The 15,712-nt window shown below is 43.5% G+C and overlaps 1 protein-coding gene across 1 annotated transcript in view; it reads right to left on the bottom strand.

Moving 5' to 3' along the window:
• Positions 1–6,194: 6,194 nt before the first annotated feature.
• The window catches only part of LOC137533427 (solute carrier family 26 member 6-like), a 40,335-nt gene continuing 30,817 nt past the window's right edge, over positions 6,195–15,712 (bottom strand). Inside the window, exons 17-20 of the mRNA XM_068254820.1 lie at positions 14,697–14,885; positions 13,729–13,783; positions 11,590–11,726; positions 6,195–7,692 (exon numbers count right to left, since the gene is read on the bottom strand). Of these exons, the coding sequence (XP_068110921.1) occupies positions 7,669–7,692; positions 11,590–11,726; positions 13,729–13,783; positions 14,697–14,885 (405 nt within the window). The 3' untranslated portion in view covers positions 6,195–7,668. The remainder of the gene's footprint in view (positions 7,693–11,589; positions 11,727–13,728; positions 13,784–14,696; positions 14,886–15,712) is intronic.

Here is a 15,712-nt window from a genome sequence, read left to right as displayed (position 1 = left end):
GAGCTGCTGCAGACTGTCTCTCATAGGGAAAGATTAGTTAGGCTTAGCTTGTTCCTGGCTGCATACCTGTTCTGTGAACCCACCACTGCATATCTGTACTGTGAACCCACCACTGCATACCTGTTCAGTGAACCCACCACTGCATACCTGTTCTGTGAACCCACCACTGCATACCTGTTCTGTGAACCCACCACTGCATACCTGTACTGTGAACCCACCACTGCATACCTGTTCAGTGAACCCACCACTGCATACCTGTTCAGTGAACCCACCACTGCATACCTGTTCAGTGAACCTGCCACTGCATACCTGTTCTGTGAACCCACCACTGCATACCTGTTGTGTTCAGTGAACCCGCCACTGTATACCTGTTCAGTGAACCTGCCACTGTATACCTGTTCTGTTCAGTGAACCCACCACTGCATACCTGTTCAGTGAACCCGCCACTGCATACCTGTTCTGTGAACCCACCACTGCATACCTGTTCAGTGAACCCACCACTGCATACCTGTTCAGTGAACCCACCACTGCATACCTGTTCAGTGAACCTGCCACTGCATACCTGTACTGTTCAGTGAACCCGCCACTGCATACCTGTTCTGTTCAGTGAACCCGCCACTGTATTCCTGTTCAGTGAACCCGCCACTGCATACCTGTTCTGTTCAGTGAACCCACCACTGCATACCTGTTCAGTGAACCTGCCACTGCATACCTGTTCTGTGAACCCACCACTGCATACCTGTACTGTGAACCCACCACTGCATACCTGTTCAGTGAACCCACCACTGCATACCTGTTCAGTGAACCTGCCACTGCATACCTGTTCTGTGAACCCACCACTGCATACCTGTACTGTGAACCCACCACTGCATACCTGTTCAGTGAACCCACCACTGCATACCTGTTCAGTGAACCCACCACTGCATACCTGTTCAGTGAACCTGCCACTGCATACCTGTTCTGTGAACCCACCACTGCATATCTGTTCAGTGAACCTGCCACTGCATACCTGTACTGTTCAGTGAACCCGCCACTGCATACCTGTTCTGTTCAGTGAACCCGCCACTGTATTCCTGTTCAGTGAACCCGCCACTGCATACCTGTTGTGTTCAGTGAACCCGCCACTGTATACCTGTTCAGTGAACCTGCCACTGCATACCTGTTCTGTGAACCCGCCACTGTATACCTGTTCTGTTCAGTGAACCCGTCACTGCATACCTGTTCTGTTCAGTGAACTCGCCACTGCATACCTGTTCTCGCCATGGTGCGCACCAGTCCAGCACGGCCGTCACTACACAAACAGCTGTTTGCGGTGCGTTACACGGTGAGTTTGGTGTGTCAGTGTGAAGCAGTACCTTAATTACACTACCTGATTGATGTATACACATGCAAGATGTTTTAAAGCACTTTAGGCCTGTCATTTAGCATTCAATGTGATTTCTGCCCTTAAAACGCTGCTTTGCGTCAAATCCAGATTTTTCCCGGGGACTTTTGGCATCTATCCCAATCCGCCTTGCCCCCCTCCAGGTGTTAGACCCCTTGAAACATCTTTTCCATCACTTTTGTGGCCAGCATAATTTTTTTTCTTTTTCAAAGTTCGCATCCCCATTGAAGTCTATTGCGGTTCGCAAACTTTTACGCGAACCGAACCTTACGCGGAAGTTCGCGAACCTAAAATCGGAGGTTCAGCCCCACTCTAGTGGAGGACAGCGGTGAGGGACCGATGAGCCTGAAGGGGGCTGGAGGGAGCCCCAGGTATGTATATTTTGTTTATTTCTTCTGATCTCAGGTACACTTTAAGGCCAAAGTCAAAACATTTTCAACAATATTATGATTCAACAAATTACAAGTTTCTCATGCGTCTTATTTGTAAGGTAAGGTAATTTGTAACCTTAAAATTTCCCTTCAGATGAAACTGATGTTTTTATAACATATATTGCATAGCTTGTTAGATAAATCTTTATCAAGTTAACTGACTATAATAACCAATAGCATAGGATCCAAATAACAAGAAACGTGCAACCAGAAAACGAGAAATTCAATGCTGAATTTCAAGTTGGACTTAAATGTCTTTATACCTCTATATTCTTATCAATCACTTCCAAACCAATACCTTAGGATTGCCCAATACGGTCCACACACTCCTTCTTGGAAACCCTATAGGTCTTAATAAACTTTTTAGCTATCAATATCTATGTAGTTCATCCCATGAGATCGACCAGTCATCAAGTTTTCTTTCTGGATCAATTCTTTTTAAGGTTAAGAAAAACAAAAGTTTGCTTTCCAAAAACAGAAAGAATTTGCGATAATTCAGGTTGGAGTGAGCTTGAGATGTCTCCCAGGGCATCACTGCTGAATATATGCAAATTAACCATTGTACCCTTAGAAGCTAAACACACCTCCAGAACCGCTGGAATGCAATGATGTGTCAGCTTGTTAATTTGTACAGAGCCATAATAATCCAACATGCATACAGACTGTTTCAGATTGTTTGATCCTCATCAGTGCATGGCATGGATTAATTTTTAAGGTTAGATATTGTTCTATTAAATTTTTAACTTGGGAGATTGAAGGGATACTCTCTGTTTTCCATAATAAAGTAATGCTGTATCTTGCAGTATAAAATATATTGGAAATAGGGATTGTTGGGTGGCTTGGACATTTTTTCAAGACCTTGAATTAGTCCAAGTGTTGGATTTGGTATTATAATTTCTCCAACTAGTTCTGAAGTTTAGCTGCCTATTTAATATTAGTTGCAGAGTAGATTGACTGCTGGACAACTGCAGGGGAGGTGAGGGTGCAGCATTTGTTACAGTGGGGCAAGGGAGTTAAGAATGAGGTGTTAAAACAAACCACTTCAAATAGCCCCCGTGTGCCCTAAACAACATAATTAGGCAGCATGTCCCCCGCATAAGTTAGCTAGTCAGCATGTTCACTAAGTAACAAAATTAGCCACCGTGCCTTCAAAATACGTTTAGGCAGCATGTCCCTCAAAAGCCTAAAAATAATATGTTTAGTGCAGCATACACAATGCTGCCCGTCCAGTCCTGGTGTCTGTCAAGCTTGAAGGGGTTTGCTGAGGGAAGAAAAGCTGCTGCTCTTCCAGGCCATGCACGGACATAAACTGGCACCCTCAAATGGCCTGGAATCTGCTTTTACTGTTCTGTTGGTTTTCAGAGCTGTGGCTGGCTAGCTCTCATCACGAAGCTACACTGAAGCTACATACACATGCCAGATTAAACTCAGCTGTAGCTGCTGGTAAAGGTTGCCTCGGCCAGTATTCTAAGGTGCATCCAGCATGTGTATAATGCAGCCCAACATCTAAAGATGCAGCATTTCGGACCTTTAACAATCCCCCGAGTGAACCTCTGGCAGCATTGGTAGAAAAAGAAGAAGAAGAACACCGAGAGCCGGATATGGTGCAGTATGTTTGGTTTAAAGAGAATCTGTATTGTTAAAATCGCACAAAAGTAAACATACCAGTGCGTTAGGGGACATCTCCTATTACCCTCTGTCACAATTTCGCCGCTCCTCGCCACATTAAAAGTGGTTAAAACAGTTTAAAAAAGTTTGTTTATAAACAAACAAAATGGCCACCAAAACAGGAAGTAGGTTGATGTACAGTATGTCCATACATAGAAAATACATCCATACACAAGCAGGCTGTATACACCCTTCCTTTTGAATCTCAAGAGATCATTTGTGTGTTCTTTCCCCCTGCAGCTATCTTCCACTGAAGTGTCAGGCTGTTTCTTCCTGCAGAGTGCAGACAGCTCTGCCTGTATGTAATTCCTCAGTATGTGAAAGCCCAGCCAGCTCAGAGGAGGATTTATCCAGCTTGTAAAAGATAAGAGAGAAGAGAGAAGCTGCCCTAATCTAAATAATACACAGGCAGTGTGCAGAGAGGGGCCTGGAGGGGGGAGATGCATCACAGAACCACAACACTGAAAAACTTGGCAGCCTTCCAGACACAGGCCGACAAGTCTGACAAGAGAGAGATAAGTTGATTTATTACAGAGATGGTGATAGTAGAACGTGCTGCAGTAAGCCAGAACACATTAGAATAGCTATTGGAACTTGTAGGATGATAAAAAACAGGATGCAATTTTTGTTACGGAGTCTCTTTAAGTTGAAGAAATGAGGAGTAAGTAAAGGGATACTCACAAACCAGGGTTACCACTTAGGCAACCACTGTGAAGGCAGGTGGGGAGAACAAGCCTGTCCCCACTCAGGATTAAGAAGTCGCTCTCTGTGGTTTGGAAGAAATACGAGGATTTCAGCCCTTCCACCCAGGTTGGAACAGCGTAGCATCAAGGTTATCAGTGTCAGAGGCGCTCTTCTTAGACTAGGACGACATCTGCTATATGCTCCCTTTCTCACTGCCTGATAAAGCGGGGTCACGCTCGTGAAATGCGTTGCGCAATGAATACTTTGTGGAGTGTATCAATAAAAAGTGTTGTGTTATAACCTAACATGTACCTTTACTGTGTCCTTTGGAGTGGAAAAGGGCCCACGCCACCACTTCCATGTTTTAAAGATGTTATCTGATTTTATACTTTTGGCGCCTCTGATAACCTTGATGCTACTCTGGCAGCATTGTGTTTCCCCACTCATTCCACCCAAGGGAAGTTGCTCCATCATGCGCCGCTATTCGTCTCTCCACCTCCTTCCATATCAACGGACACATGGCTAGCCTGCAGGCTAGTGATGTGGCTGTAGAGACTCGGGACTAATGGCCAAGGGATCAACATCTGTTGACTCTCATACTACAGGGAGGTGGTAAGAATGGTCAGTAATTGACTTCCCCATGAATTGGCCCCTGACTACAATAGACATATGGGGCTTGGACTCTACACTTTACTATACCCAAATGTTTACTATAACAGAGTTTACTATATCGAGATTAGACTGTAATAGCTGTAGGTCAGCGATATCTGCCCATAATTGGTATTATCAGCATGTCATTAGTAATATCTGCCTTCTATTGGAATGATTGTCTTATAGCTTAATGTATCGGCTCTCTGCTCGGAGATAGGCGGAAATAGCCGATCGCTGTCGGGCCGCTCTACTGAGCAGGCGCAAGTTTCCTGTGCCTGAGTAGTAGTAGAGCAGACCCTACAGAGATCGGCTATTTCCATCTATTTTCGTGCTGAGAGCCACAACAGCGCCCCTGCTGGAGCCAGGCAAGGTAAATATATCAAGCCTTGTCAGGATTGTCGAGCGAGGATTGCGAGATGCTTCGGGGGAGCCAGCGCTGGATTGCCTACAGCTACAGCGGAGGGGGAAGCCTCATTGGGACCCTGAGGATTCCCCCTTTCCGAGGTAAGTACCCCCCAGGGGATGTTTTTTTTTTATACAGGGTGTCTTTAAGCAATTATCATAATGCATGTTACCAACACTCGCATTATCCATGTTTCGCGGGTCGCTCTAACTGCACATCATATAGTACTGTGAAGGCGTTAGTACTGGTAACATTGCTGTGCGCTGCCTGCACATGACAATGGCAGTTAATGCATTAAGCCCTTTGTATCCTAAGTTCACATACTTTCCTGTTATGTCCATCATTTGGACCTGGCTTCTGCTCAGTGGCGTAGCTAAGGAGCTACGGACCCCGATGCAAGTTTTACAATGGGGCCCCCCCAAGCACTCTATACATAACAATTGATACGGCGGGACAAAACCTGCCAATGGCAACTACAGTGTCAGAGGTGCAAGAAGGGATGGGGAACAGTATGTTAATGATTACCACTATTCAAAGTATCTATAGAAGTGTTTATTATGAGCACAGGACCAATAGAAAGCTAAAACTGCAACTGAGGGAGGGTCCCTCGGGGGCCCTCTAGCCCAAGGGCCCCGATGCGGTCGCTACCTCTGCACCCCCTATTGCTACGCCCCTGCTTCTGCTGTTAATGTGTTGCTGCTGTGGAATGGGGAATTTTCACACAAGTGATGGATGTGGTTGGTACATGGAATGGGGACAGGGGGAAAACAACCAGTTTGAGAGGGGGAAGTATAAATCCAGTACTACTCCCGTCTCTACTTCACAGATAGTACAAATTCCATGCTTGCAAAATAATTGACATACAAGCCTTCAGTCAGTTTTGGAAACAAGTTTTAATAAGTTAAACTACAGAATACTTTGAGTACTGATACATGTCAAACCATATTTCTTAACCAAAGTGAAAAGTGCATATTTTAGCAGACAGTATTTATATACAGTACATAATGTAAAGTACACATATGCTGGTTTTAGCAATCAAGGAACAAAAGAGTTACAATCTTATCACCTCCTTGGTTCCTGGTTAAGGGCTCTGACCTTGACATGGGAGACCAGGGTTTCGAATCCTGGCTAGGGTCAGTACCTATTCAGTAAGAAGTCCTTGGGCAAGACTTCCTAACACTGCAGGGTGGCCTCTTGACCCTTAGTGGCTGCAGCTCTTGAGTGCTTGAAGTCCAGCAGGAGAAAATTGCTATACAAATGTTAGGATTAGGATCATAAATGCCCATACATACGCTAGATTAACGACTGCCTCTCCCAATAATCTGGCGGGTGTACAGCTGGCTGCCTGGCCAGCAATCCGCCAGATGAATTAATTTGGCTGAGTGATGTCAGATAGCTTCGCTCTATCCACTCGCCCTGCGAGTGTGGCCACGCCCATTTTGTCCAGAGCGGGTAGCAAAAACTGTCTTTTTCCTCGCTACGCCTCTGCCCATAGCTTTGCCAAAGATATCAGTCAAGGCAGAACAGTAGGAAGCAAGAGGCACTCCTCATAATGATTTATCTGCCAACCAAATTATATATAAGGTGAAAGAGCAAACAGAATCCTGGCACCTGCATACCCTCAACTGTCTGCTCAGGCATCTTGTGCCGATCAAAAATCATATATGGACTTAATGAGAAATTCAGTTTTGAATGCGACAGCATTTCTGGATTTTACATTTTTGCTTCTTAGCATATTGATCTTTTCAAAGTGGGTATTAGATTTCAGTAAGAAAGAATATGGTACGACCTTCAATGTACTGTCCTTACATAACTTAGGGTGCAGGTCCCAATGTACTGTCCACTCCTTACATAACATAGACTGCAGGACCACTTTTGGGACAAGTCATTTTTGGCCTTCTGGTTTTGTGTTTTAGGAGTTTTCCTGTGGACATGTCAGTCACCCAATGGAACTTGTCATCAAATCTTTTTGTGTGACTTCGCTGACTTGGGACAATGCCCCACAGTGATGGCGGATTTGCTCCTCCTGACCTGAACATGCACCATTATAGCTCAAAGCTTAGCTGTAAACAATAAAACGCTTCAGTGCTTGAGTTAAGAAACGTTCCACCTGAGGTAAGCAAGGTGACCTCTCTGTTTGTGGCATAGGTTTGTATTAATATGGTTTGTATGCAACCTGTGATGTCCAGGAAATCATATGAAGAAATCGAAGGTTGGATGGGTGTCAAGGTTGTACTCTAGGTGGATTCCTATTAGTTCTTTTAACGATGCTGTCCAGATTAGTAGGATGCCATCAACAGAAGTAGTTCCATAACAGCAAAATATTGAACCACAAATGACCAGTATATTATATACAGATATGTTCAGCGTTCTTTGAAGCCTTGCTAGTGTATTTAGGCCACAGAAGCAGGGAATCCTCTCTCAAGCATCTTTGTGGACTCTTCACATCATAGTCTAGTGTCTGGAGCACCCTGAAAAAGAGTTTCACAGAAAAATAAGGAGCTTGGAACTGGAGCAGCCACATTGCCAATTCGGATTGGCCTATACATAAAAATTGCACCAGCCTAGAAAAATTTGCAATTTATTGATCATCTCCAATCACAAGATGTATTGATTTTTAAATATATATATATATTTTTTTTTTCTTAAAGGACAACTGAAGTGAGAGGGATATGGAGGCTATGATATTTATTTTATTTTAAACACTACCAGTTGCCTGGCTGCCCTGCTGGTCTATCTGGCTGCAGGAGTCTGTGAATAACACCAGAAACAAGCATGCAGCTAATCTTGTCTGATATGACAATAAAATCAGAAACGCCTCATCTGCTGGATGCTTGTTTAGGGGCTATGGCTATAAGTATTAGAGAGGCAGAGAATCAGCAGGACAGCCAGGCAACTGCTATTGCTTAAAAGGAAAGTTGTCCTTTAAATACTAATTTCATATTAAACAATATAATAGGTAAAGCAAACCTGTCTTGAATACATCCTCTGTACAGCACTGGACCTACCCTAGCAATCGCATGCAATCACAAGCTGGCTATAATGGTAAGCTACATGCCCGACTAGTGATGAAATATGACATACGTGGTAATATTTCAACTGGGACACGCCAAATAATGTGTGGCACTTGTGAACATTAGGAAGGGTGAGACATTAATAAGAATGTGTAATTTTTGCATTTACACCTATTTTCCCATGTACAGTGCATATCAAATTAAACAATTCTTGGAAAAAAAATATTACACAAAGACAGCCTAAATTGTGCCCCACCTCCCCCAAATAATTACAAAACAAAAAAAAAACAATACATGTATCAATTTGATGGCATAAGAGATAAAAAGCTATTTCAGTATTAATAACAACAGCTGAAATGCCAAAACTGTCAGGGATCTTAAAGGACAGGTGCGAGGTGTAAAAAAAAAACAAAAAAACAAGATCTGCTTACCTGGGGCTTCCTCCAGCCCCAGACCACACCTGGTCAACATTTTTGCACCTGCACTCGGCCGCACTGCTTGCGATCGCCCTCACGTGCCCTGGAGGATTCTGCACATGCGCAGTACACTTTAGGCCATGTGAGCGGTGCGGCTGAGGGCTCGCACACAGACACAGAAGATCTGCAATGGAGGGAATCCCGGGACACCGGAGCTGCGGCGAGGGACAGGTAGGCTTCCAGGGGCTGAAGGAAGCCCCGGGTAAGTAGATCTTGTTTTTTTTACACCTCGCAAACATCCTTTAAGGCAGTGTTTCTCAACATTTTATTGGTATGTACCCCTTTTAAAACCCTGTACTCCCCAAGTACCCCCTAGCAGAGCCGGGACAAGGTCCTCCAGCACCCAAGGCTGAGACACCAAAGTGCGCCCCTCCATCCCTGCCACCCCAGCCATCACACACTGATTGCTATTAGACTAAGAGGGCCACAGGGCCCACAACCTCCCCAACACCTTAATATCTAGTTATATGGCTTGCAGTCACTGCCATGTATCCCCTTTTCTTATTTCTTTCTGCTTCATACACAATTAGGAATGACAGCTGAATGAATTCTGTGCCCCCTCCTACACTGCGCCCTGAGGCTGGAGCCTCTCCAGCCTATGCCTCGGCCCGGCCCTGCCCCCTAGCATAGTAAACATTATCACAGGTACCCCTTGACAAATATATATTTAATTATAGTACATGATAATTGGTTGTAAACCATTTCCAAGCATTTACTATTGCTTTTAATTAGCTAAAATACTAATTTGGTGTTTAAATAAGATTTAGCATTTTCTAAAAAACTCTAAATTTGTTATTCTTGGTTAAGTATATTAAGCCTGAGTACCCCCTGGAACCATCAGAAGTACCCCCTGGGGTACGCGTACCACACGTTGAGAACCTAGGCTTTAAGGGATGTCAGGAATGCGGTGGTTAAAAAAAACAAAAATTAATGAATAAGATTCAGTAATTGCTGCAATGATAATTAAAAAAAACGCAAGGGATGACCCCCAAGTTGCCTTTTTCTTTGAGGTCCTCTTTTCAAATGGAACTGTGGTGCTATTGCATGCCAGCCTGGATCATTCACTTGTAGACATGTAGCTACAGGGTAGCAGCCCCTGGGACCGCAGGGGGCCACAGAGCTATAAGGGGGCCCCATCCATTACTTCACTCCCTCCGATAAAGGGGTCCAACCTCAGATCAGGTGTTTTGTGGCTACACTTGTTATGGGTGTGAAGATCATGATGCTCACACTTGTTTTCTGACCCTTGTGGGATGGGCCTGCAGGCTGTGCGGGTCACCAGGGGGAGGCAAGGAGAAGGGTGTGAGTACTGGGGTGTCCCATCAAAGTTTTGCTTAGGGGGGGGGCCTGATTTATAGTTATGCTCCTGTTCACTTGTCTTATAATGCAGTGGCTGGATAGTGTACTGGTTAAGGGCTCTGCCTCTAATAACATATGCGACCAGTGTTCAAACCTTAGCTCTTCCTGTTCAGTAAGCCTGCACCTATTCAGCAAGGAGACCTTGGGCAAGACTCCCTAACACTGCTACTGCCTATAGAGCGTGCCCTAGTGGCTGCAGCTCTATTGCTTTGAGTCTCTAGGAAAATATGTTCTGTTCTTGTCTTGTCTTATACCACCACATAATTCTTACTGCAGTATGAATAATAAAAGCTACATTTTGAAGGAAAGGGAAGGCGTGGTTATGAATAAAGTGCAGGGCTGACAGGAAGGAAAGGGAAGGCGTGGTTATGAATAAAGTGCAGGGCTGACAGGAAGGAAAGGGAAGGCGTGGTTATGAATAAAGTGCAAGGCTGACAGGAAGGAAAGGGAAGGCGTGGTTATGAATAAAGTGCAGGGCTGACAGGAAGGAAAGTAAAGGCGTGGTTATAAATAAAGTGCAGGGATGACAGGAAGGAAAGGAAAGACGTGGTTATGAATAAAGTGCAGGGCTGACAGGAAGGAAAGTGAAGGCGTGGTTATAAATAAAGTGCAGGGATGACAGGAAGGAAAGGGAAGGCGTGGTTATGAATAAAGTGAAGGGCAGACAGGAAGGAAAGGGAAGGCGTGGTTATAAATAAAGTGCAGGGCTGACAGGAAGGAAAGGGAAGGCGTGGTTATGAATAAAGTGCAGGACTGACAGGAAGGAAAGGGAAGGCGTGGTTATGAATAAAGTGCAGGGCTGACAGGAAGGAAAGGGAAGGCGTGGTTATGAATAAAGTGCAGGGCTGACAGGAAGGAAAGGGAAGTTGTGGTTATGAATAAAGTGCAGGGCTGACAGGAAGGAAAGGGAAGGCGTGGTTATGAATAAAGTGCAGGGCTGACAGGAAGGAAAGGAAAGGCGTGGTTATGAATAAAGTGCAGCGCTGACAGGAAGGAAAGGGAAGGCGTGGTTATGAATAAAGTGCAAGGCTGACAGGAAGGAAAGGAAAGGCGTGGTTATGAATAAAGTGCAGGGCTGACAGGAAGGAAAGTGAAGGCGTGGTTATAAATAAAGTGCAGGGATGACAGGAAGGAAAGGGAAGGCGTGGTTATAAATAAAGTGCAGGGATGACAGGAAGTAAAGGGAAGGCGTGGTTATGAATAAAGTGAAGGGCAGACAGGAAGGAAAGGGAAGGCGTGGTTATAAATAAAGTGCAGGGCTGACAGGAAGGAAAGGGAAGGCGTGGTTATGAATAAAGTGCAGGGCTGACAGGAAGGAAAGGGAAGGCGTGGTTATGAATAAAGTGCAGGGCTGACAGGAAGGAAAGGGAAGGCGTGGTTATGAATAAAGTGCAGGGCTGACAGGAAGGAAAGGGAAGGCGTGGTTATGAATAAAGTGCAGGGCTGACAGGAAGGAAAGGGAAGGCGTGGTTATGAATAAAGTGCAGGGCTGACAGGAAGGAATCCGGGAGATACTCACATTGACATCATGAATGGAGATTTGGTCACGTTCTGTTGTGAGGAAAGTAACTGCATCCTGAATGGATGGAAACAGCTGGGACTTGGTGATGGAGTCATTGAATAGGTTGCCTTTTTCAAATCCATCCATTACAACCACTATGAGATCAAAATAACAACACTGGATTTACTATAGATGTTTATGAACTAACACAACGTCTTCTTTAGTTTAAACTTTAAACAAAATGGCAGCACAATATGGACCCAATCATCATTCAGTGCTTTGGTGTCCTCCTGGTCTGTACTGTGAAGAGCATTCACTCACCCCTTCTCTCACCCCTCTGGACTAAATTCGTTGCTTAAATTGGAAAACAGTGGAAGTATTGGCAGAAAGGGGCAGCATCTCGTAATTCCTAAGGGCTCATTCGCTCTATGTGATTTTCTATGTGATTTGCACAGAGTTTTGACAAACTGCACATAGTGTGCGATAAACATAGTAACATGAAAGTCCATAGACTTTCATTTTAACATTCACACTACAACAGTGAGTTGCTGTGTAGTACTTGTCCGGAGTGATTAAAACAGAGATGCATAGAAATGCATGCTATGTGGGTTTCAGCACATGGATTATGCAGATAAGCCCAGCTGAATCAGCTGGTTTCCTTTCCCTCTACCTCACTTCACAGTGGTTTGACAATGCAGTAAAACTCATAGAAATGCGTGGCAATGCACAATAACTTACTGACTAATTCATGAGTTTTTATTAATGCATTTTAATGCATTTCAAAGCACTTACTAGTGGGAATGAGCCCTAACATTTACTTTCTCAGTTCCAGATATCACCTGAAAATGATAGGGCTCTTCACATGAAACCGCCCTATACTTCTCCCTTATCACCAACTTAGATTATCACATGCAAGACTTCTCTCAAGCTTCAGCCCTCCTTTGGAATTTGCTACAACACTTCGCTAGTCTTAAGGGGCCCATACACTGGTCGATTTCAGACAACAATCGATTGATCGATCAGAAATCGATTCTATCAAATCTATCAATCGATTTGTGGCCGATTTCGATCGATTTGATCTATCTGATAGGATGGAAAATCTAGGTCGATCTGCTGCTGGCAGCAGATCGATGCCCCATAGAGTTGCATTGGATCTAATGGTGCAATAATGCATTCAGATCAATTTCCAATAGATTTCATATTTCTGAAATCTATTGGAAATCTGTTCCTAGTGTGTGGCACACATCAGATAGATTCCTGTCAGATTCAACCTGACAGGCATCTGACAGAAAGCTATCTGATGGTCGAATCTGCTGCAAATCTATAAGTGTATGGCCACCTTTAGAGGGAACTTTGCTTGAGACTCAAGGTTAAAGATAGGCCTAGCTAATACACAGTGGTGTAGTCGTGGTGTAGCAATAGGGGTTGCAAAGGTCTCAACTGCACCGGGGGCCCTTGGGCCAGAGGTGCCCCGTAGGGCCCTCCCTCAACTACAGTATTAGCTCTTTATTGGTCCTGTGCTGGTAATAATGACGTCTATAGATACTTTGAATAGTGGTAATCATTAACAAGCTGTTCCCCATCCCCTTCTTGCACCTCTGACACTGTGGTTGTGGCAGGTTTTGGTGCGCCGTATCAATTGTTATGTATAGAGTGCTTGGAGGGGCCCCAATGTAAAACTCACACTGGGGCCCACAGCTCCTTATTGACGCCACTGCTAATACAGTACCATTCCACTCTATAGACAGTACATACCATGAACTCTGTATTTGATGTTAAAATACAGTAATTGAAGGTATATTAACCTTGGGGGAGCCCAGTCTATAAGCACAGCAGAGCCCATGGTCCTGACAGTTCTGCTGTCTGTGAACCTCGTTGCATTGTGGGAAGTAACAGTTGTTTCCAACTGCCAAGCAAGCAATATCTACCTCTGTGTATAGAGCTCTCAGTAACGAACATTCCATACGGATCACCTGTCAGATGTCACCACCAGCGATAGATTTCAGAATGTAAATCAGGGAGAGGAAATATTTTACAATGGCCAAACACTGACTAACTAATTTATAAATGAATTTTGTAAATAATAAGCAATTTTATTCATTATGTTATTTTCATTACTGTTCTTCTTCAAGTCCACATCCATTACACTATATTTACCATTTAAGCCCACAAGGTAGACGTCCACTTCAATTTCTGCAAAGTTCTTAAAAATCTGCAAGATAAAGAGAAGGACCTGTAGAGTTTACATTTGTATTTTTTTATTTTTCAATGTTGCCATTGATGAAGGTTTTGTTTTTACAAAATGAAATATGAAAAATGAATGTTATGTATAAAAAAGACTGTCTGTTTCTTACTGAGAAACCCAGCGTGCTTTGCAAGCTAAATGTCATGGCTGCACTTTATTCTAAAACCCTGTATGTGAAATGTAAGGTAACATAAAACATCACATTTGTAAAGTGTCCAAGTAACTGAAATAAAATTGACTTGAACCATTTACAATGCTCCCATGAATATCAAAATAATCCTGTACATCATCAATATTTATGTAAATAGCTCACTGTCTACAACTTGAGGCCTGTTTCACACCAGCAACCTGCGTTTTGATTGCGGTGTGATCAGTTGATAACATCACACTGCACCACTTAAAATAGGCTTTGGAGATACCCGCGGCAATGCACGGTAATCTCACTTCTGGCAGGAAGCCAAAGGATAAGTGACGCTCTCAAACGCTCACTTCCTGTGGACGAAATACGAATTGCACAGAAGTGTATTGAAAAAATACGCATCGGCGCATGAGTACTGCAACGCGGACATTTTTTAAGATATGTGCGTCTCCACTGACTTACATGATTTCCGTTCACTGCATGTCTCCGCAAGTGTTGAATGGTAACGTGCTGATGCTTTAGCATCAGATCGGATGCTTCCTGCGCATCGCATCCGATCTGAAATGTCCCATTCATTTTCATTGCTTTAGCGTTACCCTGCAGTAAAATTGGTAAGGCAACACAATGAAAACGTCCCGGTGTGACAGGAGCCTGAAGTGTCGGAAATGCTTGCCACAATACATTTTCACTCTTCCTTCTTCTCCATAGTTAATTAGCGCTATATGCTTTTTGCAGACTTACCTTCTGTAGTACTTTGACAGAGACGGTGTCTACAAAGTTCATAGTAGAGAAGTCCAGGATCAGCGAATGGAAATCTGGTTTCTGTAGGCCCAGGGACCGTAGTACACTTTTCCCACTTGCATCATCATTGGTGGTTTGGCCTGGTGAAATGATTATGGAGCCCTCGCCTATATCATGGTGGTCCTTGTTCTAGAATTAAGGGTGGGACAAGAAGAGAGAATTGGTTTTACTCTTTACATGAAAGCAACGTATGTTTTTTGTTTGTTTGTTCTGGCTTTCATTACCTGCTACATACATCAATAATCTCATTTAGGAAACGTTATAATGTAAGAGACTAACATACAATTCTGTGGTTGGGCCAAAGTTTAAAGTGAATCCGAGGTGAAAATAAACTAATGAGATAAACTATTGCATTTATCCTCCTACTGCTAAAATGACTTTTTTTTTTTAACTATCTCATGGTTTTGTTCTATATTTATACATTTAAAAAAAAATGATTAAATGTTTTATTGTCTTTGCTCAATGCCATACTATTGAGTGTTCCAGAGTTAAACATACATGAGCCATTGACCTTTTTTCTATCTCTTCCCTGCCCTCAGAAGTTGTATTCTGCCAGGAAAACCTTTATATATTCTTGATAAGGTACCAACAAGACAGAAGCTGTAACTTGAATGTCTGAAAATCAATTCTTTCAGGTAGCAAAAAAAAAAAAAAAAAACACTGTACATTTCGTGTTATGTGATGTTTATCATCATGTCACATGTGATTAGACAAAAACAAGGGAGAATTAACACAAGCTAAACTCTCTAAATACATATAGGGTACATTTCTCTGTGTTTTCCTTCTGTCCTGTGCAACAGTCCAGGTCCAATTAAATACTGAGGGTGTTACTATAGTTACTATGTACCTATGTAACTATGTAACTGAGGGTGCAGTATTGCATCCTGTACACTAGAGGGCACCCCAGGACTTTGCCTGAATGGACCTTTTCCTAGAACCATCCAAAGCTCCTTCTT

The sequence above is a fragment of the Hyperolius riggenbachi genome, chromosome 9 (genome assembly GCF_040937935.1).
Source record: "Hyperolius riggenbachi isolate aHypRig1 chromosome 9, aHypRig1.pri, whole genome shotgun sequence".
NCBI classification, from domain to species: Eukaryota; Metazoa; Chordata; class Amphibia; order Anura; family Hyperoliidae; genus Hyperolius; species Hyperolius riggenbachi.
This window is presented reverse-complemented; position numbering and strand designations above follow the sequence as displayed.